This window comes from Carcharodon carcharias, chromosome 30 (genome assembly GCF_017639515.1).
Source record: "Carcharodon carcharias isolate sCarCar2 chromosome 30, sCarCar2.pri, whole genome shotgun sequence".
Taxonomy (NCBI): Eukaryota; Metazoa; Chordata; class Chondrichthyes; order Lamniformes; family Lamnidae; genus Carcharodon; species Carcharodon carcharias.
This window is the reverse complement of record NC_054496.1, coordinates 17,471,390-17,499,345: the sequence shown is the minus strand read 5'-3', so window position 1 is coordinate 17,499,345 and position 27,956 is coordinate 17,471,390. Positions and strand designations below refer to the sequence as shown.

The 27,956-nt window shown below is 46.5% G+C and overlaps 1 protein-coding gene across 2 annotated transcripts; it reads right to left on the bottom strand.

The window, feature by feature from the left end:
* Positions 1 to 27,956, bottom strand: LOC121271212 (Krueppel-like factor 4). Of its 2 annotated transcripts, none has more exons than XM_041177005.1 (3): positions 27,646 to 27,956; positions 8,596 to 9,604; positions 1 to 2,433 (listed from the first exon to the last, which is right to left on the bottom strand). In XM_041177005.1, exons 1-3 carry the CDS (start codon positions 27,730 to 27,732, stop codon positions 2,258 to 2,260), a joined length of 1,272 nt encoding a protein of 423 aa, XP_041032939.1. In that variant the 5' UTR covers positions 27,733 to 27,956; the 3' UTR covers positions 1 to 2,257. The 2 variants fall into 2 exon arrangements, with proteins under 2 accessions (XP_041032939.1, XP_041032938.1); XM_041177004.1 differs by lacking the exon at positions 27,646 to 27,956 and adding an exon at positions 26,518 to 26,619.

Sequence of the window (27,956 nt, the reverse complement as noted above, 5' to 3'; positions counted from 1 at the left end):
TTAAATCTGTACGTTTTATTTCAGTTTAACCACCAGAGCACAGTTACAAATTAATCACCCTCAACTCCTGTAATAATAGGGACAAGGGTCCGTTGCTCCACATCCATCCATTTGACATGGTTTTCTCTCCGAGTCAGAGCTATTTACAATAAATTGCAGACTGATCATCACACAGCAAGGGGTTGACCTCCCAATGAAAGGCTTGCTAAAACAGCAAGAACAAGGGATACAGGCTCAATTATTCCACCCAGAATTGTGGAGCAAAGCACCAGGGAATGATAGTGATGTGGATAATAGAATGCTTTTCTACCAAGAGGAAGGACTGAGGGGGGAAGGACGGAGGTATGGCCAGAAGGCAGGCAATTGGAGGGGGTGGGATTCGGGAGGAGGGTAGGTGGGATGAAGAGGTTGGGGAGAGGGAGGGTAGGTGGGATGGAGGGGTTGGCGAGAGGTGGGATTGAGAGGTTGGGGAGAGGGAGGGTAAGTGGGATTGAGAGGTTGGGGAGAGAGAGGGTAGGTGGGCTTGAAGAACATGAGGAGGAGCATTGGTGAGTTTGTGGCCCTGGGAGGGGATGGGGCTTGGCTGATCTACAGAAAGGCTTTTTGGTATCAAGAACTTTACCTTAAAAATTGTTCCAAGCGTTCTGACTGACACCAGGCAGCTCAGGTATTTGGGTGACTTCACCTCCAATTCTTTGCCCTCCTTCATCCCTGAGCTTTTGTTCCCACCCCAGGAGAGGGGAAGATGGTTTGACCACAGAGACAGGCCCATTAGACACATAGACACTGTTTACCTCATACAGGTGGTGAAAAGATCAACAGCAATGATGTAATTCCAGGGACAATACAGGAAAGTGAATCTTCTAACTAAGAATCTTACAGATGCTCTGCCAACAAACGGCTCACTTGCCGAAACCTTTAAAAGGTTAACTTCTGTTCCTTTTCAATGGGCCCTTTGTAACCTGGGAGCGCTCACCGTTGCTGGGAAATGAGTTCCAAGGTTTTCCAGAATCTTGGCCATTCAGCCATGTGTGACCTCAGACAATGAGTCACCACGTGGTCAAGCTGACCCAGCCCCTGGCAGATATAAACCACGTACACACACTTTACAGGAGAGCTCATTGCACACAGATAACCCCTGCCTCATTGGTTTCCCTTTCTCATTAGCCCAGGAGTGCAAAGTGGTTCCTGTGAGCTCTGTCTGACCAGTATTCAACACAGGCCCAGGAGATGGGCAATGTGTGCGTGTGAGTGAGAGTGTGGGGTGCGCGCACGTGTGAGAGAGTGAGTGTGAGCGTGTGCGAGTCTATAGTTTGCCATGAACTCTACATTTGCTGAGCTGTTGTTTCTTGGGAGAGGGCAGGAGATGTCCAAAGTTTTTGATGAGTCACGCCTTTATCATCAGAGATGATATGACCCCTGCTGTTCTAACAATCCAAACACACCAACAACCCCAGTTTTGTCATCAGACACCGGATCCCAAGACAATTACTAATACTGGATAGAATGAGTTCAGTCAAAACGTGTACAGTATAAGGACAGAGGATTCCAGACCTTCCAGGAGGTGGTTGGCAGCTGCTTACCCATACCGCCCAATAGCCACTGACTGGCAAAGGCCCCTCGCTTCCCTAGTTACTCACTGACACAGCGAAACACACCACAACAGAAACTGTGTGCCCGTGCCCAGGCCCATTCAGTGGGCAGCACTGGGCCAAGGTGTCGCTTGCCAGGAGCTGACCCTGCTTCAAGTACCAGTAGTCTGTGCCCCCTCTGACACTGGGCAGTGACCCCTTCGTCCAGATATAGTGGGCGAGAAATGGTTTGAGGAATTTGTGATTAGCATCCTGGGCAGAGTCAACAGAAAGTCTGCATGATGAGGGGGAGGGTTAGTAATTGGTGGATCCACACATCCTTTGCCACTAGTACCAAATCTTAAATGGGCACCTATGCCTTCCCATCCGGTAACTAAAAAACATGGTTGAATTTTGTCTAATACAAGGAATATCTTGCTTATACCTAGTTTTTCCACACGACCTCCTTCCTGGTGGACTCCTTCAATCCCAATCCCCACAAACCCTTCACCCTGTCCTTTACTCCCTCATACCTGACTGAACTAACTGGGCACCATAACATAGCCCCTCTCCTCCCAGCAGAAGGGAGGTGTATGCCACTGCGTTCTCAGTGCAGCTTATAGTTCAGAGGACCAGGGATGCTGTCCACACACACCTCATCCAGGCTTGGGTGCAGTGGGGAGAGTTCACATGTGCCTCTTCATATGAAGAGCCAGGTGATCAGACCTGGAGAAGGCCCGCTCGCAGAGGTGGCACTGGAAGGGACGGTGACCCGTGTGCTTCCGATAATGGCGGGTCAGTTCATCAGAGCGGGCAAACTTCCAGCTGCAGCCTTCCCAGGTACATTGATAGGGCTTCTCACCTGCAATGGGAAAGACACAAACTTGTATTACAGGAGACAAGCTATCGAAGCTTTTCAGCTTGCACTCATCGGGACAAATGCAAGAATGCCAAATTTCAAAGGGAGCAACAATTTATACTGCATGAGAAAAAGTTGATTAGCTGGCAAGTCAGTTCTGATTGGTTGAGGTGTTGCCATGGAGAATGCACCAAGGAACTGTTGTCTTCATGCTTCTATCCAATTCATGTACCTTTTGGCTGCAGAGGACAGAATCCCTGTGTATGAATATGTTTAGCTTCTAGCAAGCATAAATGAGCCACATTGTGAGCCCAACTGATCATTTTAAACTGGTTGTTGGTGTAATTCTTAGCACATTTGGGATTGTTCAACAAGTGCCGTCCAATTGTGGAATCCCATCTCACGTTAGACATTTTGTTCTGAGTTTTACAATCATGGGTTAGCTGAGTACAGTCAGTACTCTGCCTATTGTGAACAGCCGAAGGGACGTGCTGGTTGATACAATCGGCAGTCGTGGGATGTATGGCCTACATACCCTGGCGTCACACCAGCACTGAACTGAAAGGATTTAGCTGCCCATTACATGCCTACCCAAATGCTCTGGTGGGGGGTGGCAATCAGCCAGGGTTCCCCTTGATCATGCCTCCGCTCAATGCGCTAATGCCAACTAAGAACTGGGATCAGCACACACCTTGCCCAGTTGGGTAATGTGCTGACATTCAGAACGAGAATCTCAAGTGTCAGCAAGTCACCCAATTGGGCAAGGTGAGAGCTTGATATAGGCTGGTCAGTCTGACTTCTGTGGTGGGCAAATTGTTAGAATCAATTCTGAGAGATAGGTTAAACTGTCACTGAGAAAGGAACAGGTTAATCAGGGACAGTCACCATGGATTTGTTTGGGGAAGATTGTGTCTTGCTAATTTGATTGAGTTTTTTGAGGAAGTAACGAGGAGGATTGATTGAAGGGAATGCAGTGGATGCTGCCTACGTGGATTTTAATAAGGAATCGGACAAGGTCCCATATGGCAGACTGGTCAGCAAATTAAGAGCCCATGGGATACAGGGGAACGTGGCAAATGGGATTCAAAATTGGCTCAGCGACAGGAAACAAAGGGTAATGGTTGATGGATTTTTATGCGAGTGGAAAAGGGTTTCCAGTGGTGTTCCACAGGGCTCAGTGTTGGGGCCCTTGCTGTTTATTGTATATGTTAATGATTTGGACTTAAGTGTGGGTGGCATAATTGGGAAATTTTCAGATGACACAGTAATTGGCTGTGTAGTTGATAGTGAAGAGGATAGCTGCTGTCTCCAGAATGACATCAATGATTTGCTAAGTGGGTGGAAAAGTGGCAAAAGGAATTCAAATCGGAGAAGTGTAAGGTCGTGTGTTTGGGGAGGGCAAACAAAGCAAAAGAACACTCAATAAATGGGAGGATATTGAGAGGGGTTGAGAAAGTGAGACACCTTGGAGTGCATGTCCACAGGTCGCTGAAAGTGGCAGGACAGGTGGATAAGGTGGTAAAGAAAGCATACGGAATGCTTTCCTTTATTGGACGAGGTATTGAATACAAAAGCAGGGATGTAATGCTGGAACTGTATAAAACGCTGGTTAGGCCACAGCTGGAATTTTGTGTACAGTTCTGGTCACCACATTACAGGAAGGACATAATTGTTCCAGAGAGAGAATGTTACCAGGGCTTGAAAATTGCAGCTATAAAGGAAAAATTGGATAGGCTGGGGTTGTTTTCCTTGAAACTGAGGAGTGACCTGATTGAGGTGCACAAGAGTATGAGGTACCTAGATACAGGAGACAGGGGCGCCCTGTTTCCCCCCCAGGAGACAGGGACACCCTGTTGCCCCCCACCAGGAGACAGGGACGCCCTGTTGCCCCCCACCAGGAGACAGGGATGCCCTGTTACCCCCACCAGGAGACAGGGGCGCCCTGTTTCCCCCCCAGGAGACAGGGACGCCCTGTTGCCCCCCCACCAGGAGACAGGGACGCCCTGTTGCCCCCCACCAGGAGACAGGGATGCCCTGTTGCCCCCCACCAGGAGACAGGGTCGCCCTGTTGCCCCCCACCAGGAGACAGGGTCGCCCTGTTGCCCCCCACCAGGAGACAGGGTCGCCCTGTTGCCCCCCACCAGGAGACAGGGGCGGCCTGTTTCCCCCCCAGGAGACAGGGTCGCCCTGTTGCCCCCCACCAGGAGACAGGGATGCCCTGTTGCCCCCCACCAGGAGACAGGGTCGCCCTGTTGCGCCCCACCAGAAGACAGGGTCGCCCTGTTGCCCCCCACCAGGAGACAGGGGCGCCCTGTTCACACACCCCCCCCTCAGGAGACAGGGGCGCCCTGTTCCCCCCCACCAGGAGACAGGGGCACCCTGTTCCCCTCCCCCAGGAGACAGGGGCACCCTGTGCCCCTCCCCCAGGAGACAGGGGCGCCCTGTTCCCCTCCCCCAGGAGACAGGGCGCCCTGTTCCACCACGCCCCCCACCCCCCCAGGAGACAGGGGCACCCTGTTCCACCACCCCCCCCACCCCCCCAGGAGACAGGGGCACCCTGTTCCCCTCCCCCAGGAGACAGGGACGCCCCGTTTCCCCACCCAGGAGACAGGGGCACCCTGTTCCCCTCCCCCAGGAGACAGGGGCGCCCTGTTCCCCTCCCCCAGGAGACAGGGACGCCCCGTTTCCCCCCCAGGAGACAGGGACGCCCCGTTTCCCTCCCCCCCACCCAGTAGACAGGGACGCCCTGTTCCCCCCCCCCCCCCCCCCCCCCCCCCCCCCCAGGAGTCAGGGGCACCCTGTTCCCCCCCCCAATAGACAGGGGCGCCCTGTTCCCCCCCATAGAGAGGTCAATGATCAGGAGGCACAGATTTAAGGTGAATGGTAGAAAGGTTAGAGGGGAGATGAGGAAAGATTTCTTCACCCAGAGGGTGGTGGGTGTTTGGAATTTACTGCCTGGTTTGGTGGTGGAGGCAGAAACCATCAACTCATTTAAAAGTTACCTGGATCTACACCCGAGGTGCTGTAACCTGCAAGGCTACGGATCGGGTGCTGGAAGGTGGGATTAAAATGGGCAGCTAGTTTTTTTTTTTAAACACAGCTTTTCTTTTTCAGCCAGTGCAGACACAATGGGCTGAATGGCCTCCTTCCTGCGCTGTAACTTTTCTATGATTCTAGGGTTGCAGTATGAGTAATGACAAATCTTGAAAGAGGTAAGTAGCAGAGAGTGGCCGTTGTGCATAGAGCCACAAGTCTTCATCTGAGAGAATTCAAAGACTGATTGTGGAAGGAAGCAAGGCCTAGAAATCCTTCAATAAACTCAGTGCTGGCACTAAATACCTACTCCCAACCCCCACCGCATTCCACGTCACACCAAGTACCTGCTTCCCAGAATAGGCCAGGTGGTGACCCAGGAAATAAAAAAGACTTGCATTGCTACGGCACCTTTCACATCAACAGCCAGTGAGTTCTTTTGAAGTTGTAATGCAAGAAACACTGCAGCCAATTTATGCACTGCAAGCTCCCACAAACAGCGATGTGATAATGACCAGACAATCTGCTTTTGTGTCATTGGCGCAGGGATAAATATTGACCAGGACGTATGGAGAACTCCCATGCTCTTGTTCAGAAACGAGCTCTCTTGCATCCACCTAAGAGACAGGTAGTGCAGTTCTGGCTCAGTGCGGCTCTGGTGTGTCAACCTAGACCTTTGTGCTGAAGTCCTGCCACGGGAGTCGATCTTCTAACTCAGGGGCAAGAGTGCTAACTGAGCCACAGTTGGAATAATGAGAGGAGTCATTTTTATTTCCTTGAAGGTACCTTCCCCCTATAAAACTCAAGACACTGAGGGACAATTAAGAGTTTTCAGGACTGGGATCACTAGATTCTTGTTGGATAAGGGTACAAAGAATGTGAATCATAGATAAATATTACAGATCGGCTATGATTTAATTGGATAGCAGAACAGGGTCAAGTAACTGAATGGACTACATCCTCTATAGTTCAGCCTTTCGCTTTAAAAAAAAGTCCCTCCCATTTTGGCCCTTCCTCAAACCCATTTGTCAACTGACTGTCGATCAGTGGGTAGCACTCTTATCTTTGGGTAAGAAGATTGTGGGTTCAAGTCCCACTCCAGGAGAACATCTACGCTGACCCTTCCAATACAGTACTGAGGGAGTGCTACACTGTTGTAGGTGCTGCCTTTCTGAAGAGATTTTAAACCGAGGCCCTGAAAGTCATAAAAGACCCCATTGCACTTCCAAAAAAAGAACAGGGGAATTCTCTCTGGAGTCCTAACCAATGTTTATTCCTCAAACAACATCACTAAAATAGATTATCTGGTCACTACCTCCTGGGAGCTTGCTGTGTGCAAATCGAGTGCTGCGTTGCCTATGCTGCAACAGTCACTACAGTTCAAAGGTGTTTCATTGATTGTGAAGTGTTTTTTGGGTGTCCTGAGGCCGAACCAAACTTCTTGCAACTTTGGTGTTACATGTGATCCCAAGATAAGCTTCCAACTACATATCCATTCCATCTTAAGATTCCCTTAACATCACCAGTCACCATCCCTGCCTCAGCTCATTGGCTGCTAACTCCATCATCCATGCCTTTGTTACCTCGAGACGTGACTATTCCAGTGCCCTCTAGGCCGGTTTCCCATGTTCTACCTCCACAAACCTGAAGTCATTCAAACCTCTGCTGCCCTTGTCCTAACTCGCACCAAGCCCCATTCACCCACTCTCCTCACTGTTGGCCTAGTTTGGCTCCCGGTTAAGTCAACTTTAAAAATTATCACCCTTTTTTTCAAATCACCCCATGGCCTCTCCCCATCCCTATCATCTCCTCCAGCCTCACAACCAGTGTCCCCTCGAGGCTGAGGGGTTGTGGGAATGTGCTGTGCCTGAGACAAACAGGCCCCACACAAACAGTGCTCTCGCTAAGATGTACACTTGCCCAGTTGCAGTGCAAGAAACAGAACTCACACAGCAAAGGAAAATTAGAGGTAACCACCTCCAATTCTGGCCTGTATACCCAATTTTAGCCTCTTCACCCATTGGTGGCCATGCCTTCAGCTGCCTAGGTCCCAGCCTCTGGAATTCCTTCCCTAAACTTCCCCACATCTCTAAACCCCACTCTCCAGACCACACTCCATAAACCTACCTCTTTGACTAAGTGTTTGCATTTGCCCAAATATCTCATGTAGCTCGGTGTCATTCTTTGTTTTATAATACTCCTTTGAAGTGCTTTGGAACATTTTAATAATTTCAAGGTGCTATAGAAATGCAAGACGATTGTTGTTTGTGCAGATGGGTTCAAATGCTTTTTTATCCTTAGAGCTTGCCTTAATGGTCAGTGGATAGTGAGCCATGGAGAGGGGGAGGGAGGTGGTGGTGCAAGGTTTTAATTCACTCAAAACCCATTCACTTACAGAGAGTTAGAAATTGGCCCATGCAGACCAGAAGGTTAGGGCTGCTCTGGGTGGAATTAGATTGTCAACAGATGAAGAGGTACAGTTGAGTTCAATGTCTGTCCATTAAGGAGGGGAGAAACCAGCATGGTGAGGGGTGAACAGGGTGTGGTTTGCAGAGGCTCCTTCGACCACACTGTCCAAACCCGTGACCACTACCATCTAGAAGGACAAGGGCAGCAGATAGATGGAACACCACCACCTGGAGGTTGCCCTCCAAGTCACTCACCATCCTGACTGGAAATATATCACCGTTCCTTCACTGTCGCTGAGTCAAAATCCTGGAACTCCCTCCCTAACAGCACTGTGGGTGTACCCACAACACATGGACTGCAGCGGCTCAAAAAGGCAGCTCACCACCACCATCTCAAGGGCAATTAGGGATGGGCAATAAAGCCTGGCCCAGCCAGCAAAGCCCACATCCCTTGAATGAAGAAGAGATAGTTTGGGATGGGCTCAATGTGATAGCCAACATTCCTCCATCAGTCAGACTACCAGAAAACAAATTGAATTGATCTGTCAACCAATTTCCTTTTCTGGGAGATCGTGGTGTTTAATTTGGTGGCTGTATTTTCCTGCACAATTTTAAAGCACTGCAGGCTGTTTATGAAAGATGTGATCATTGGGTGTGTGAAAGCATCTTGTATTTGGGCATACAAGCTGAACTGAATTGAAGCGAACACTCTGAATGTTGTTACCTGTGTGGGTGCGGAGATGGGCCTTTAAGTGGGAGCTCTTGGTGTAAACTTTGCCGCAGCCAAGATAGTCACAGGTGTGGGTGGTGACTCGCTTCCGTACCCAGGCCTTCCGACCTCGCTTCAGTTTGGTCTCCTCTGGCACTGTGGTGGGTGGTATCAAAGCCACCAGGGAGGAGGGAGGAGGCGGGACTGTACCCTGTGAGGGGTGGGCAGATTTGAGGTTGGATGTATAGAAATGGATCTGCCCCTGATACTGGTGAGGTGGCTGGTGAGGGTAGTAGGATGGGTATCTGGAGAGTACGTGGTAACCGAGGGGCGGCTGCTGTTGAAGGTGGTGGTATCGATAGTTCTGGGGAATCTGGAACTGGCTCATCTGTTGCGACCTCAGACCTCCCAGGGTTGGTTCCATCTGTGTCTGAGGGTAGAACTGTCGGCCCAGGTGGACTTGCATATGGTTCCTTGGTATTAAAATGGACTTTTCATCCACCAGTGGATTGGCAGAGGAGGAAGTGGAGGCCATACTGGCCTGCTTCTGAAACCCATGTCCAGTGCTTCCTGTTGGCATATGTGAGTGGTCTACCAGCTTCTCCAGTACCGAGGCTGACATATCATGGTCTGCAGCCCCTAAATTGGTGTAGGTTTTGCTGCGAGGGTCAAGACAATTGGCCTGATTGCCCAGTTGACTTGTTTGGACATCGGAAGACAAAAGTTCAGCTACGAGGCTGGTGCGCGGGGGCTCAGAACCATTCCAGTTCACAGCTTGCTGGGCCTCCTTCTTCACTTTACCATTGCAATTCTCTGTCCCATCTGCCAATGGGTAGCCAGCTGGCATGGGTGGGCTGGCGCTGGTTTCCCCACTGGAAAGATCCGACAGGAAGAGGTCCAGGTCCAAGTACGAACCAAAGTCGTCATCTTCGCGCTTGATCTGATCGGGTGTAAGGATCGGGGTTACAACGTCCTTGTTGATCGTGGAGCTGAGCTTGGCCGAGCTGCCATCTACTTCCCACCACTGCAAAAAACAAAACAAAAAAAAACAAAATCAGGCACCTCGTTTGTTTTAAAATCAACCTACCGTCTTTCTCAACTTCTCCCAACACACAAAATCGCCCGTGTTCACCGAATACATTGGCTCCCCCCTAGAGAACAATATCGAAGTTCCCATCCTTGTGTTCAACCCCTTTCTGAGCTTCACCCCTTCTCTCTTTCCATCACCTCCCCCAACCCCACGAACCACCAGGGTCTCTGCATTCCTCCTGTCCTGACCTCGCACATCCTCCAATTTCCTTTGTCCCAATGGTAACCGCGCTTTCAGCTCCCTGGGCTCGGAGCTCTGGAATTCCCTCTCTGCACTTCTCCACCTCCTTCCTCCCTTGACAATCCTTAAAACCCATTTCTTTGGACAAGTTTTTGGATACCAGCCCTAACGTTGCCTTCTTTGGCTGGGTGTCAGTTTGTTCTCTAATTACACTCATGTGAAGCAAGCTTGCTGAATTTTACCACATTAAAAAGGCACTATACAAATGCACATTGCTGTCCAGAAACATTTGAGGCTGGACGTATAGAAATGGATCTGTTCTTCTAATGAGGAACGCACATGGTATATTTGAAACATAAGGGAATGAGGGGAGGGAAGTTTACAGCAGCAAATTCTTCAGTAATGTTCATAAAATGGAGAAAGTTTTTTTTTGAAAAGTCTTCATTTGAGGCTAGAGCAAAAACCCACCAAGTGCGATGCTTTATCCACAGTTCAGCAGGCAGACTTGAATCAGAAAGTTGTTGGTTCAAGTCCCACTCCAGGGCATGAGGTAAAGCTGACAGTCGAGTGCAGTACTGAGGGAGTGCTGCACTGTTGGTCCCTATCTTTTGGATAGGGCATTAAACCAAGACCCCCATCTGTCCTGTTACAATTTGTTGTTTATTCCCAGAGTAAAAGGAGGAAATTGGAGCCAGTCTTTCCTTCACAAAGGTTTATTCACATAATCCAGAGAACACAGGTACAGACTCCCCTTTCTTTCCCCCCACAAGTGGAAACTGGTTCTTATATATACTTAAGAATAATGCCCTAACCTTTCCCCAATTAGTAACAGCTGCTCTCACCTACAACTAGAACACGCACTTCATTGTGAAAGGATTGCAACATTGAAAGGTGGATGGGTGGGGCGCTATTTCAAAGAAGAGTGCTGGGGGGAAGGGAGCGGGGGAGGGGGGTGCTACCTGGCCAACACTAACCCATCTACCAAATTCTTTGACAGGTTTGATCTGGTTGTTTATCACACTGCTCTTTTTGGGAGCTTGCTGTGCGCAAATTGGCTGTCACATTACAACAGTAGTCACACTTCAAAATAAAAAAGTGCCTATAATCCACTTTATAAATGCAAGTTCTTTCACTTACCTTCTTCTCAACCTATCCTGACTAACCACTGCTTAAAAACACACTAACCCCAAGCATCCTACTGGTACCAATGTCTGAAACTGTACTACCAAAATGTTCTGCATTCGATCAAGATCACCCAAGCAAATTACTAGTTGGCACTAATAAATTGTGGAGAAATTTAAATACCCATTACAGAGCTAACAAAATCAGAATTATCAAGTTTGATTCCTATCTTCTCTTTTGAAAACTTGTTCCTTGTTGTAAACTATTATTAACCTTATCAGATTTCATGCTTTGTTACTTCATACAGACGGTGGACAGACCTCAGTAGGCCTATGTCAGCCCTATTTATTCAAATAAAAAGTCAACTAAAGCTAGTTCAAACCAGAGCTGTCAATCCCTCGGAGTGAGGAACCTAGCTGTTCACCCGAGGCACCACCTTGCGCGCACAGCCACATGAGTAACAGTGACTAGCTGCGTGGGTCCCACAGGGTAGTACAGTGACATTCATACAGCTAGCTGCTCTCCTCCCTCTCACCCAGTTTCTTGGGCTTTTATCTTCTTGCCTACTCCATAGTCTTTATCAGGGTCAGAAGTTTGTGGGTTCAGCTCCCACTCAGAGACCAGAGCACAAAATTCAGGCTGACACTCAAGAGTGCAGTACTGAGGGAGTACTGCACTGTTGGAGGTGCCACCTTCCAAGTCAGTTGTTAAACCAGTTCTGAAGAAGAGTCATATGGGCTCAAAATGTTAACTGCTTTTTTTTCTCTCCACAGATGCCATTAAACCTGAGTTTTTCCTGCATTTTCTGTTTTTGTTCAGATTTCCAGCATCCGCAGTATTTTGCTTTTACCATCTGGAAGTTCCCCTCCAAGTTGCTCACCATCCTGACTTGGAAATATATCGCCGTTCCTTCACTGTCACTGGGTCAAAATCCTGGAACTCCCTCCCTAACAGCCCTATGGGTGTACTTACACCACACGGACTGCAGTGGTTCAAGAAGGCAGCTCACCACCACCTTCTCAAGGGCAATTAGAGATGGGCAATAAATGCTGGCCCAGCCAGCGAAGCCCGCATCCCATGAATGAATAGATTTTTTTTTTAAATCAGAAAAGGCTCTATATAAACGCAAGTCTCTTCTGTTTTTCCTCTCCTAAGGTGGACTCTTAGTTCCTGTCCGCTGCCATTCTTCATTTGGCGAGTGAAAAGAAGCAGGAAGCTCACCAGGAATTACAAGCACCGGAGCTCACAACGCTCCCCACCAAACGCAGGGGTTGGAAAGTCAGCAAGCGCTGGTGTCCAGTCATGGCCCTGTGAATGCCTCTTCCACTGGTCCAGGTTTGGATGTGGCCAATGCTCCCATCTCGCTTTAAGAAAAAAGAGCGGGAAATTCTCTCGGAGTGCCCAGCAGGCCAACCTTCCAGCCTCAACCACCAGTGACAGGGTCAACAGCTCATTCATCTGGTGGTCGGTGCTGGGATATTGCTGTGCACTGCCTCAGCCTTCCCAGGCTCACTTAGCGGGCAGGGGTGTCCTCCCACATGTTTATGAGCCAAGCTACGAAACGCCAGTTCTTCCTTTACTGGCCGGCAGGAGGCCTCGTTTAATCTTTCCTCCCAAGCCTGGTATGGTTCCTTATTCAGGTTGGGAAGGTGTTTCCTACACAGAGAGGCCATTATATCTTTGTTCCCTGTATCTTTGTCCAGAAACCTCAGCAAACTCCCGGCTTGAAAACGAATAATGACATTGCTTAATTAGCCAACAAAAAAATCAAAAAGTGTGTGTTTATTCTGCAGTTTAATGTGTTATTGTGCAAGTTTCTTGGCACAAGCTCAGGGCCGAGATTGAGGCTTCAGGTGTGTTGCACCGTCAGCGATTCCAGATCCTGTTCAGACTTGTCCTGGGATTGTATGTGCATTTTGCATCTTGGCTCCATCAGGGAGGTTGTGCTTTAAGCCAATATGGAGGAGAAAGCTCTGCCCTAGGCGAGAATTAGCTGTGTGTAGGTGGTAGGGGATCTGATTCTGTTAATATTCAGAAATGTTTTGGGACAGAAGCTGTGCAAACTGGCTTAGCAGATCCGAGATGGGTAGGCCTCAGTGCAGCTGCCCTTCCACCCCCCACACCCAACACTCCTCCAACTGAAGGGGAGAAAAGCAGTTACGTTTAGGCATCTATTAGCCCTGGCCGAGTAGGAACACTCCAAGTAAAAGGTCATGGGTCAAAGCCCCAACTCACTTCAGCATATAATGCAGGTTGACACTCCCAATGAGTGCTGTGGGAGTGCTGCACTGTCAGAGGCGTTGTCTTTTTGATGAGACATAAAAGTGACACCTCATCTTCCCTCTCAGGTAGACAGAAAAGATCCCAAGGCACTATTTTGAAGAGCAGGCAAGCTCTCCCCAATGTCCTGGTCAATAGTTATCCCTCAATCAACATCTCTAACAAACAAAAATAAAAATAGCTGGAAAAACTCAGCAGGTCTAAAACCGCAGATACTGTCAGATCTGCTGAGCTTTTCCAGCAATTTTTATTTTTGTTTCAGATTTCCAGCATCCGCAGTATTTTGCTTTTATCTCTAATAAACAAATAGTCTTGTCATTATGATATAGCTGTTTTGGGGAGATTGCTGTGTGCAAATTGGTTGCCACATTTCTTACAACAGTGACAACATTTCAAAAGTACTTCACTGGCTTTAATGGGTTTTGGGAGATCCTATCATCATAAAGGATTGGCAATGGGAGTGAGAAGCTTTTGTTTTTTGGGAATATTTTGTTTGAAGGGTTGGAGAGTTCCTTTGGGATTCTGACTCTCATTTCCATTTTGTTAAAACTTCCTTCTGATTGGCTAGTGTCAGCCATTGCAACCTACACGTCATTGGCTAAAAGGAATCCACCCCCTGCTTACACTGATGTGCGTGGGTGGTACAAATCCCTTCCTCTTAAAGAGGAGATTGTTTCACTGACAAAGTCTATGGATCAAATTATAAATGTTGGGACAGGCCCAAGGAATGCAATATTAACATGAAATAAAGAAAGACTTGCATTTATATAGCACCTTACACAAACACCAGATGTCTCAATGCGCTCAACAGTCGATAAAGGGCATTGGAAATGTAGTCACTGTTGTAATGTAGAAAACACAACAGCCCATATGCACACAGCAAGCTCCCACAAACAGCAGTGTGACAACGACCAGATAAGTTGTCTCTTGTGATATTGATTGAGGGATAAATATTGGCTAAGACACCGGGGAGAACTCCCTTGCCCTTCTTCGAATAGCGTTCATTGGATTTTGTACATCCAATTACAGGGCAAATGGGGCCTCGGTTGCATGTCTCATTTGAAAGGTGGCACCTCCGACAATGCAGCACAACTTCTGTAGTGACACTGGAGTGCTAACCTTCAGACTCAGAGGCCAGTCGGGATTCTGGGCCAGAGCAGACACTGGTTAGTCAATGGAGCTTAATTAACATGTTAGTCAATTACTTAATCATGTTCAATTAATGTGTTGTTAGGTAATGGTGTCAAATTAACGTAATGGTTAATGATGTACAGTCCAGTTGGTTATGTGGCTGTTCTGTGTGCCATAGGATTGAGCTATCCTAAAACTAGGGGCCATCTATGAAGAGGTCATTACACTGTGACCGGAGTTAGTACCTCATTAAGTCCCGAGTTCTCTGTGAATAGGGAATTGTCAGTGATGACTCAAACTACCTAACTCTACTTCTACCCGACAGGTTAGGCAGCATTGCTTTCATGTATTTGGCAACTTCAGCTCATTATGCACATTGTTTGCTGACATTCATTCGAAACAGGATGCAGAAGAGGAAATATTTGCAGCAAGGAGCTGCAATATAACTCCAGCACCACCTCACGACCCATTTACAACAGGGAGTCACTTCCCTACCCCATGTTGTTAAGTCCACCTGGATCAGAGATCATCTGCACGGCTGCACATGCGGAGGAAACAGAAATAAAATCCCGCAGATGCTGGAAATGTGAAAATAAAACCAGTGGTGGCTGGAGATACTCAGCAGGTCAGGCAGCATGTGTGTGAGCGTGGCTGAGTTGGTAACACTCTTATCTCTGTGACACAGAATCATGAATCATGTCCCACTCCCAGCATGGGAGCCCATAAAATAATCTATGCTGATACCCGCAGTGCAGTACTGAATGAATGCTGCGCTGTCAGAGGTGCCATTTTTTTTCCCCTCTTTATTCTTTCATGGCAAGTGGGCATTGCTGGCAAGGTCAGTATTTGTTACCCATCCCTAACTGTCCTTGAACTGAGTGGCTTACTAGACCATTTCAGAGGGCAGTTAAGAGTCAACCACATTGCTGTGGGTCTGGAGTCACATGTAGGCCAGACCAGGTAAGCATGGCAGACTTCCTTCCCTAATGGACATTAGTGAACCAGATGCATTTTTACAATTGATGATAGCTTCATGGTCGCTGTTACTGGGACTAGCTTTTTATTCCAGATTTATTACTGGTTTTAATTGGATTACCAGTTCAATGATATCATCACTATGCCACCATCTCCCAATGAGGTGTTCAATCGAGGCCTAGCCTGTTCTCTCAAGTTGATGTAAAAGATCCCATAGCACAGTTTCAAAGAAGAGCAGGGATGTTCTCCTCGATGTCCTGGCCAATATTTAACCCTCAATCAACATCACTAAAGACCTCCAGATTCTCTGGTCATTATCATATTGCTCTTTGTGGGAGTTTGCTGTGTGCAAATTGGCTGCTGCATTTCCTAATTAGTGACCAGATTCAAAAATGTGTTTCATTGGCTTTTGGGACATCCTGAGGTCATGAAAGGTGCTATATAAATGCAAGTCTTTCTATCTGTGAAGCACTGAGTTTTTACAACAGTCGATGATCATTTCACAGCATCATTAACCTGAGACTAGCTTTATATTCCAGGTTTATTAATTGAACTTAAATTCCACCAGCTGGGATTTAAACTCGTGTCCCCAGAGCATTAGTCTGGGTTTCTGGGTGACTGGTCCAGTGACATTACCATTACACCACATTGTACCCCTAATTGTCAAGGGGCAATTAGGGATAGGCAATAAAGGCTGACCTAGCCAGCAACCCTTACATCCCAAGATCAAATGTTTAAAAATTACACAAATCAGTCAGTTGGCCGTTCAGTCAGTTGCAGCTCGGAGGAAGGACCTCGAGATCCAATGCAGCTGACTAAACCATGTTGCCCTACAGATGCTGCCTTGGTGACTGGGTGTCCCCAGCCTTTGTTACCCCTGGGTCTTCAACCTACACAGACATCCGACTGTAGCAGCGCTACCCCAGCTCAGGTGGAAATAACTTTCTCCCAACATTTTCCTGGTCAGGAATTGAGGCGGGGGGGCTCACTCGGAATAAAACGGAGGCTCCAGCACTAGGCACCATGGCTGCTGAGCTCCGATTCTGGAGCTGGAGGAGAATAGCACACTGGCAAGAGGCACTCATTTCATCTCATTCACAAAACGCAGGGTGGAGGCAGGGGCTGGGATGCAAACCGCTGAGAAAGAGGCATTCGTTGCAATGGACATAAACTCACTGGGTCAAAGGCTGTGGCATGAGGGGTCTGCCCTTTGGGGCTGGGATGAGGAGGAACATTTCTTCACTCAAGTGGGTTTTGGAATTCTCTACCCCAGAGAGCTGTGGCTGCTCAGTCATTGAGTATATTTAAGGAGATCATTGGATCCCATATGAATAGGAGTCCAGGCACTCGGGAATAGGGTGGAGAAATGGAGCTGAGGTAAAAGACCAACCATAAAATGGAATGGCAGAGCAGCACACACTCCCATCCTGCTCCCACTTCTTAAATCTCCAGTCATGATGTTATGCAAATCAGAGTGAGTTACCATAGCATTGTAACCTAATCTAACAGCTGCTAGTCATTAGATAAAAACAAAAAAACTGCGGATGCTGGAAATCCAAAACAAAAACAGAATTACCTGGAAAAACTCAGCAGGTCTGGCAGCATCGGCGGAGAAGAAAAGAGTTGACGTTTCGAGTCCTCATGACTGTCGAAGGGTCATGAGGACTCGAAACGTCAACTCTTTTCTTCTCCGCCGATGCTGCCAGACCTGCTGAGTTTTTCCAGGTAATTCTGTTTTTGTTTTAGCTGCTAGTCATTGTTTGAATGTCTGATAGCAAATGTTCACCTGTTTGATAGCACTGCTGAGCTGCTTCCTGGAGCACTCTACCTGGGACAGTTGTGGCTTGCTGTATTTATGCTGCCCTTCTCCCCATTTGGCCCTCTGAACTCCACCATCTGCATTCATCAGGGAATCTGAGACATTACTGTCCTCTCTGCTCTATGACTGACCATATAAAAAAAACCATTGCAAACGTACACATTCACCCTTATGTAGAAAATTATTGGTTCAAGATGACTACAAATACACATGAAGACACAGCCACACCTCTTAAATGAAATACAAATATTAAAAGAGTGATAATATAACTAGATATGACACTCCATTTACAATAAATAGATTGAGCTATATAGTATAGATATAACACTCCTGCATAAAAAATATGGAATATACCATGTATTATTGAGATATAATCTCCCATGTACAATATTTAGAATACGCTATATATTATAGATATAACACTTCCACAAACAATAATAGTGTGCAATATCTTATAGATATTATGTCCCATGTACAATATATAGAATATACTTTGTATTCTAGCGATATACCGCCTCATATACAATATATATATTATTGATATAACACTCTTGTGACACACACACAGTATGTGAAAGACACTGGCATAGATTTGAAACTTGTTGCAGGATTGTTAAATCTTCCATGGGATGTGGGCATCACTTGTAAGAAAGCAGTTGCGGCCTATCCCCAACTGCCCTTGAGAAGGTGGCAAAGAGCTGTCTTCTTGAACAGTTGCAGTCCACCTGGTGTAGGTACACCCACTGTGCTGCTGAGAAGAGAGTTCCAGGACATTGATCCTGCAACAGTGAAGGAACGGTGATATATTGCCAAGTCAAGATGGTGAGTGACTCGGAGGGAAATTTGCAAGTGGTGGTGTTCCCATGTGTCTGCTGTCCTTGTCCTTCTAGCTGGTAGAAGTGGCAGATTTTGAGGGTCCTGTCAAAGGAGCATTAGTGAGTTGCTGCAATAAATCTTATAGGTGGTACAAATTGCTGTCACTGCATCTCGGTAGAGGAGGGAGTGAATGTTTCAGTCGATGGATGGGGAGCCAATCCAGTGGCCAGCTTTCTCCTGGATGGTGTTGAGTTTCTTGAGTGTTGTGGGAGCTGCACTCATCCAGGCAAGTAGACAGTATTCCATCACACTCTTGACTTGTGCCTTATAGATGGTGGACAGGCTTTTGGGAGTCAGGAGGTGAGTTACTCGCCGGAGAATTCCTATTCTCTGACCTGCTCTTGTAGCCACAGTATTTATATGGCTGGGCCAGTTCAGTTTCTGGACAATGGTAACCCCCAGGATGTTGATCATGGGGGAATCAGCGATGGTAATGCCATTGAATGTCAAGGGGAAATTCTCTCTTGTTGGAGATCGTCATTGCCTGGCTCTTGTATGGAGCGAATGTTACTTATTACTTATCAGGCCAAGCCTGAATGTTGCCCAGGTCTGCAGCTAGAGATCATCTGTCTGGTATATAAGCCTGACGATTGTCATTTTCACATTGAGAACCTACCCAGGTACATTGGAGGTTACTGTTGGAGATGCTGTCTCTCCTTTTCATTTTAAACTGGGATGGTGGGAGAGCTGGGGGAGGCAGGGGATGGGGTGAGCAGAAGGAAATGAAGAAGGGCAAGTGTTGTTTCCTTGTTGGATGGTCTTGGAAACGTTAATGGGCAGGAGGAGTAGAGTAGAGTGTGACGCTGGAATGGCAGTGTACTGTTTCATTTGGTCTTTAGCAAAACTAAAAACAAGACAAACCCCAGATGAATTTTTCAACACAGTAAATTCACAGCAGGAGAAATTCACCTAGGATAATAAATAATTAAATATTTCATTTCTGTTTACCCTGATTGAAAAATGGTTGATTTTGGGAGGGCAGGGAAGTGGGATCGCTATTGTAGGGGGGCTTCACTTAATTCGAAGATTGAACATGTTGGCTCTTGAGCCGAGTTTACCTTGTGCAATTCCTCTCCCCATCTCTTAGCCTCTACAACCCTCCAAGATCTTCCTCCAATTCTGGCTACTTTCGCAACCCAACTTTTATCATTCCACCATTTGTAACTGTGCCTTCAGCAGCCTGGGCCCTAAACCCTCAAATTCCCTCCCTGAACTTCCTGATGGTTGGACTTTTATCAGTGGTGTATCGTTCCTGATGGCATAATGGGAAGTGTGCTTCCTTGCTCTTTCCTCACATGATTACAATTAAAATTTGAAGTACTGGCGGCATGCACAGGGGATACATACGATTTCACAGCAAGGGAAGCTTTTCATTGGTGAAACCTGCCATCAGTCAACAATGCTGCAACTACTGCTGGGCTATAAAGGAGCATTCTGGTCAAACAGGCCAAAACTTTACTGCCCAACTCCATTGCCATTAACATAAGACTTATTGAGAATACAAAGGTGCAATGGGTCTTGTTGAAAATTATATCTTACTTGTAAATATTTCACATTACACTGGTTTCATTTTGTCTATGGTGCATCATCGTTGTTTGTTGAGGCTAGTTTCAGTCATGTTCTGGCACACCTGATGATTGGCAGGTATTGCTGGTTACAGGAGAGCTTGGGGCATTTCCTTTATTGTGGAAGAAACAATGTTGTGTTTCTTTGTTCACTCTTTATTGAATGTTCATGTTAATGTCCAGTGTTGTACTCGCTATTCTGTGGGACATGACTGAACTTGCAGGCTCAACTGGCCTTCCGATCTATCCATTGTGAAGGATACTGTCCAAGGTCACTCTCAAAGGGGGTAATTGAAATGTTCTAGGTGAACTCAAAGCCCAGTGAGGACTCTGCCAGCCAACACCCTGAGATGAACCCACATGTGGACAGTACTGACACCATCCTTTAAGCCCCTCATTTCCTTACCTTGGCTGACTGTACACACCACTCCTCCACTACACCCAGGACACCAAGCCCTTCCCATTTCACTCATCCGTGCCCCTGACCCCACCCACTATCCTCCCTTGGACCCCTCCTCTGCTCCTCGATGCAGCCGAATGCCAGCCTTTCAACCACCACTCCACCCCCTCCTATTCACCCCTGAAGCACCTTTCCTGCTCCCGAGCCCCCATCAAGCTGTCATTCTCCTGTTGCCCTTCCCTTGTGCCACAGAGTTCCATGAGGAAAACCACTGACCTCAGTCACAACTGCACAAAGACGACTGGTGCACACCACCCATAAACAAACGTAAACTGGGTGCCGCGTGATTCCTGTGTGCCACTCATTTACTTTAAAGGTAGGATGTAATTTTACAAAGCCTTACCCTAGTGGAGTATTCATAATACAAGTGGGAACCCGCCATAAGCCGGTGTGAGACCGACACACTGCTCAGCATCGCAAACAATTGTTGGGGAAAAGCAAAATTTCGGCTCTCACCTAATTCAGTCGCCACCGCGCCACCACCACCCCACACACACCCCCCCTCCCCCAACCCCAATCCCATGTTTCCCGCTCTTGCAGGTGCCATAAAACTCCACCCTGTCCACCCCACGCACTGAATCTCTCCTCCTTTAAGAAGTTCCTTAAACCCTACCTCCTTAACCAAGTTCTCAGCCACCTCAGAACCATAGAAAAGTTACAGAACAGAAGGAGGCCATTCAGCCCATCTTGTCCATGCCAGCCCGAGGACACCCAGGTGCCCTTTCTAATCCCACCATCCTGCACCTGGCCCATAGCCCTGCAGCTTACAACACTTAAGGTGCAGATACAGGTACTTTTAAAAAGAGTTTAGAGTTTCTGCCTCTACCACCAACTTGGGCAGCGAATTCCAGACACCCACTACCCTCTGCGTAAAAAAGTTCTTCCTCATGTCCCCCCTACACCTTCTGTCTACACTATCTTGGAACTATGTCCCCTGGTTCTAGAACTCTCCATCAAGGGAAACAATTTTATCCTGTCCACTCTATCTATTCCCCTCACAATTTTGTACACCTCAATCAAGTCACCTCTCAGCCTTCTTTGTTCTAAGGAAAATAACCCCAAACTATCCAATCTCACCTCAGCTACACTTTTCTAATTCTGGCAACATTCTTGTAAACCTCCTCTGCACTCTCTCCAGAGCTATTTCGTCCTTCCTGTAATGTGGTGACCAGAACTGCACACCTGGACCAGAACTCCAGTTGTGGCCTCACCAGTGTTTTATACAATTCCAACATTATATCCTTACTTTTATATTCTATACCTCTGCCAATGAAGGAGAGCATTCCATATGCCTTCTTTACAACCTTGTCTACTTGAACTGCTGCCTTCAGGGACCTGTATACTTGTACGCCAAGATCTCTCACTTCATCTACCCCTCTTAGTATATTCCCACTTATTGTTCCCAATTCCTCCTCCTTTGACTCCATATCAAACTTTGATCATGTTTTGGGATGCTTTACTGCATTAAAGGTGTTTGATAAACACAGGCTGTCGTTATTTATAATGTAGGTCAGATTCAATCCCATGCATGCGACTTGTGTATCCGCACAGTTTCCCTCTCCCACCTCAACCCCCCCAACCCCCAGGCCCCAACCTCCAGACCAAATATTGCAAATTTTTGCACTTAATCTTGCCCCCCACCCAGCATTGCAGTAAGTGTCTTACTACCTGGTGCAGGTGAGCTAATAAGCTCAGCCCCAAAAAATGGCAGACCAATGAGCGGTTTCTATTAGCCCAGGCTGACAGTTTGGATGAGAAGCAATGCGTAAAAATCTCACTCCAAGATTATTTCAATGCCTCCAAACATCAAAGGCATTGGGATTGGTCATACTGGTGGCCCTGCCTCAGAGACAGCATTTTGGTTTATTTCTATGGTGAGAAACCAGGGTGAAAAGCCTTGATGCTGGGAATTTCCATAGTTTAATGGGGAGGAATATGAAAACTTCATCCCACCCCCCACCCCAACCTTTGCTCTTAGCAAAGTTATGTTGACTGTTAATGTTGACTTGTTTTTGGGATGTAGCTCACATTGGCAATACCAGCCTTTGTTGCCTATCCCTAGTTGCCCTCAGAAGGTGGTCATGGACCTTCTCCATGAACCCCTTGCAGCTTCCATGATGGCATGTAGTCAGGATTTTTTATTTTTTTTATTCGCTCATGGGATGTGGGCATCGCTGGCTCAGCCAACATTTATTGCCCAGCCCCAATTGCCCTTGTTCAGAGGGCATTTAAGAGTCAACCACATTTCTGTAGGTCTGGAGTCACATCTAAGCCAGACCAGGTAAGGGCTACAGATTTCCTTCCCTAATGGACAACAGTGAACCAGGTGGGTTTTTATGACAATCAGCAATGGTTTCACAGTCATCTTTAGACTTTTTAATTCCAGATTTTTATTGGATTCAAATTCCACCATTTCCACCGTGGCAGGATTCGAGCCCAGATCCCGAGAACATTACCGGTCCAGTGACAATACCACCACGTCATCGCAACAAGGCAGGAACGTTGGCATCTGTCCAAGTCAGGATATTTGAGGAACAAGCACCATTTCTTTCTGATTCTACACCAGCAGTAGCACCAGTGCCTCTATCACTATTGACATCAGCACATAATGGTAACAAAAGGGAAAGCATAAATGTATATATTAAAAAAGGGCCTACATATATGTAACACCTCAGCTATGAGCACTGCACAAAGCCAATGAAATACTTTTGAAGCACAGTCACTGTTGTAATTTTGGAAATGCAGCAGCCAATGCGCACACAGCAATATCACATCACTTTTTGTGGGATCATGAACAAATAATCTGTTTCAGTGGTGTTGGTTGAGGAATAAGTATTGGCCAGGGAACCGGGAAGAACTCTTCCCACTTTTCTTTGAAATAGTGGCCATGGCACCTTTCATGCCCACCCAAGGCGACAGATAGGACCAGAGTTTCATTTTCATTTGAAAGATGATACCTTGACCTTCTGATTGACAAATTTAAAATTCTCAGTAAAGTCTTGCATCAAAACATCACATTTCTAAGTATTGAAAGAATGAGAGAGAAAGGAAGACATTGTTTGCCGGTTTCTTCTAACCCGTTCAATCTCACCCAACAGCAATTATCCTGAGGTCAGGTAGAGGTTATCATGGTATGGACAGGAGTGACATTGTGTGGCCTTGAGAGGACAAGTCATCATAAACACAGCTAACCATGCATATTACATGCTAAATATCCTTATCATTATAAAACACAGCACGAGCAGTGCCAGAGGTGAGCTGCCAGTAGGTTAAATAATATTAGTTTACAGTGAGTCACAGGCACTGAGTTAATCCCTAAATCTTGCTGATACCATACGATTTGCTGCTCCCACATTGATGAACCCATGCCTTCAGATGGCCCTAAGCTCCAGAATTCCTTCCCTACATCTTTACACCATTCTCTTCTCCTTTAAGATGCTCCTTAAAAACAAGCTTTGGTAATTACTTCCCACCAGTCCTAAAATCTCCAAATTGCACTTCTGTGAAGTGCCTTGAAATGTTTTGCAGCATTATAAAACTAAGTGACGCCCTTGTAACTCATCAGCAGCCAATCACCTTCTAAAGAGTGATTAGGGATGGGCAACAAACGCTGGCCTTGCCAGCGACACCCACATCCCACAAAATAAAAAGTAAAAATTTCTTATGAAATTAAGAAATTACTCAACTTGTGTTAAGACACCAAATAAAGAAAACAATGATAAATTAACCCAGAGCTGTGTGACCAGCACTCCCACTAACCTTAAAAAAATAATTCCTACATTAAATATATAATACAAAAATGAACTTGGAAATGAACACAGGGTCTACTCACATCTCAAGAAAGAAGTTGAAACTGGATTTTAGGTGTAAATCTTTCATCAGATCCTTGGCTAACAGAAAATGCCTGATGTATTAAAACCTGTCTTTACTTTCTACAGATGTGCACAGGCCTGCCAAATATTACCAGTATTTGCAGTTGCTTTAATCTATTATTGCTAATCATACCAAACAACATGAATAAGCAACACGCATTTACAAAGCATCTTTAACATACTAAAACGTTCCAAATGGCCACACAGAGCCTTTATCAAACAAAACCAAATTTAAAATGTAAATTATCAAACAAACTTTCTCTCTTTATCAAGAGAGATATTAGGACAACGGGACAGCAGCTTGGTCAAAGGGGTATTGTCTAAGGAAGCGAGAGAGAACCAAAACAATTCAGGGAAGGAATTCCAGAGCCTAGGAACTAGACAGCTGAAGGAATGGCTGCCAGTGGTGAAGCAACAGAAATTAAGGATGTTCAAGAATCCAGAACTGGAGGAGTGCCGAGATCTGGTAGCGTTATAAGGCTGGAGCAGGTGGATAAGGAGAGGGCAAGGATTTGAAAACAAGGACGGAAGTTTTAAAAAAATTGAACTTTTGTCAAACAAGGAGCCAATGGAAATTAAAGAGCACAGGGGGAGGGGGTGGTAATAATAACTCCTTCGATTATAAAGTGCCCCTTCGAGACCCTCTCCCAGGTTCAATCCACCCCCACTGTATCACAAACTCCTGCTCCATTCTTTAAATGCAAAACTCCTCAGCAATTGCAGGTGCTTTATCTAATATTCCCTGGGAAGCAGTCACTGCTTTGTTTCCTCAGCCAATCCTTCCTATAACTAGAAAAGTTTCATTTGCTGCTTGAATCCTTATCTTTTTATCTTGTGCAGGTGCCGAAAGGGTTTCTCTTGAGCAACGTGGAGAATGTTATGTGAATTTAGATGCGCGAAGAAATTATTTTCTTGCTACACTTCTAGAATAAGTTTTCCATTATTTTGTTTTGGAATCCTGGTGAAGGAATTCTTGGCTATTTTTTCGTTGGGAGGGAGGGAAGTGAAATCTGGAACGATTATGGAAAATGACTGGGACACCTGATAGTTTCTAGAATTACGTAATCTCAATTTCACATTATGATGAGGGTGGTAACGTCAATGAAATACACACCTACTTTACACAACGTTCAAACTTCCTTCCAGGTTAAATCCTAAATTCCTGCCTTAAGTTTTGATTCTATGTTTTTCCTGTGAAGCGCCTTGGAGTATAACTACACAAAAGGGGCTATATAAATGCAAGTTGTTGTTGTATATCCATGGCTCAATAGTAATGCTTGTGGCTCAGAGTCAGAAAATTGAAGGTTTTAAGACTCTTTCCAGGGCACATAATCCAAGCAGGCATTCCAAGCCAGTTACTGAGGGTGTGCTGCATTGTCAGGGGTGCCATCTTTCAGATGAAATAATGTCCTTGTCTGCCACTTCAAGTGGACCTAAAATCTCCTATGACACTCTTTCAAAAGAGCGGGGGTATTCTCCCTGGTGCCCAGGCCAATATATATCCTTCAACCAACATCATTAACCCAGAGAGTCATTATCATATTGAAGTTTGTGGCAGCCAGTTGTACACAAATTAGTTCTCACTTTTCCTATATTGCCATAAGTGACAACATTTCAAATATACTTAAATTGGCCATAAAGGAACATCCCAAATGAAAGATGATACATGGATGAAAACCTTTCCTTCTATATTGGATTTAGAATTCCCAGAGCTTTTGCCTCAGATTCCTAACCCAAGTCCTTCTCGTAGTGACCACTGGAGAATTTTGGGAATGTTTTCCTGTGGGATTATGACTAGTTTTGCCTGATCCATATGTCAAGAGTCTCATGATCCTGGGAAAAACAAGAATCAGACCACCACAGGCAGCTACTGACCATTGCAACATGTTCCAGTGCAGCAGCCAAGGAAGTGCTACCTTGCCAGAGTTGTCACTCTTCCTATGAGACATCCAACCGAGATCCTTTGGTGTGGGGTGGGTGGAATGAACGCTGACGATACTACAACAGCCATTCAAAAAAAAAATGAAGGCATTACCCCAAGTGCCCCTGAGCTGACAATTCCTCCCTCAAACAAAGCCACCAAAACAAAAAAAAGGATGAAAGAGTTGCTTCATGCTTGTGGGATCTTGCTGTGCACAGAATGTCAACCACATTTGCTCACACAACAAAAGTCAGAGGACTCCAGAAAATGCTGTTTACTGTGGCCGTTTGCTTTAGAAAAGCAACAGTTTCTCTCTCTGCAGTCACAATGGAATTCTCAATGGAAACATTCCAAAAGGATCCTCAACTCGCAGGGCCAAGGGGTGCAAAACAAAAAATTAGCTGACAATTTTTGGGAGCTCTGCGCACTCACTCCCCCTCACCTTTCCTCCAACTCCCAGTTTCCTGTCTGTTTCCCTCCTCTCCTGAAGGTGCTGACTCTCATGGTTTCACAGGCAGTGGCCGTCTGCTCCATCCCTGCTATCGTCCATCTCAACTGAACACTGACACCACCCCACCCCCAAGCCCTTCAATCCCCAGAATACTCTACTCCCAACCAATCTCCCAAATGTCTCACAATGACTCACCAGAGTCTCCAATTCCCCCCTCTCTCTCCAGGTACCATGCTCCAAGAGGGCATTCACGGCCAAGGCCTTCCACGAGTTGGGCCACATTGTTACACAGTTACAAGGTGCTGCAGTGTTTTTGCTAGTTCTGCACGACCAGGAAACTCTCCCACTCTTACCGCTTGCCACAGGCATATTGGAAGGATTTGCAGGTTGATAATCAACCTGTTTGGCCACATTATGAACACACCTTCTGTGACAATCAAATCCTGAAGGGAGACTCAAACTTGGAGTTTACACCACAAGACACCCCTCCCATTCCCCTATTACATCTAAAGTATCTTGTTGTACACACAATCATTGTATTCACCACTCCAATTTTGACCAAATTGTTAATTCTGAATAATTAAGTGCCACGAAGTCAATCTCCACTCCCCCGCTAACTAAAAAGATGATTTCTCCCCCCCCCCCACTGCTAATAAATAGAAGTTTAGTGTGTATCTACACTCTAATCTGCCACAGCGTGTTCCCCTGAAGCACAGGAGCACCTATACTTACACTGCCAGTATTTCCAGTACTTTCTGTTTTGATTTCAGATTCCCAGCATCCGCAGTGCCCTGCGTTCAATGCCCGGTAATTCCCAGCATCCGCAGAGCCCTGCGTTCAATGCCCGGCTGCACCTTATGGTGGTAAAGCTTGGCCTAAATAGCCAAGTGGTTATGGTACTGGGCTTATAACCCCAAGATCAAGAGTTCAAATCTCACAATGGCAAACTATGAAACGATGTAACTTCATCTGAAACAGGAACAGATGGAAATGAGTTTGTACTCGAAAGAGTTACGGTGCTAAAACGAAAAAAAAAAATCTCATTTCACACCCAAACCGCAGCCTCTATGTGAAACCTGCTGTTCGGCTACGAAAGCCGTGCGGCCAACATTCACGTTCCATAAAGGACTGGAACATCGGCTGCTGTTTCCTCAGTAACACCCCAGCCCAATTTTCCTCACGGAATTAAGCCTGGTGACATAGTCTGAGGCAATGCCACATTTCAGTCGTCCCATCTGTCAGTTTAAAAAAAAAGGTGACTTTGCTCCCCCTTTCGCTCACCAGGAAACAACTTCAAGTTCCAAACTGCTTTGATTCTTTTACCTTAATGATCGCGTTCTGTCTCTCTTGAAAATTACTGCAGTTGGCAAACGAGCTGATGGAAGGGAGAACGGCGTCTGCCAAAGCCATGCCGAGTCCAAGGCAGGTCAGCGACTTGTCACCTTCCCGGTGCAGGAGAGTGGCTGGCCCGTCTCTGTCTGTGTATCTGTGTGTGTGTGTGTGTGTTTGTGGCTGCTCACTCCTCTTCTCTCTCTCACTCACTCACCTCCCCGCTCCCGATCTGAAAATCTTCTCAACAACAGGTTGGTTGGTTGGTTGGCTCTCTCTCTCTCTCTCTCTATCCACCACCCCCC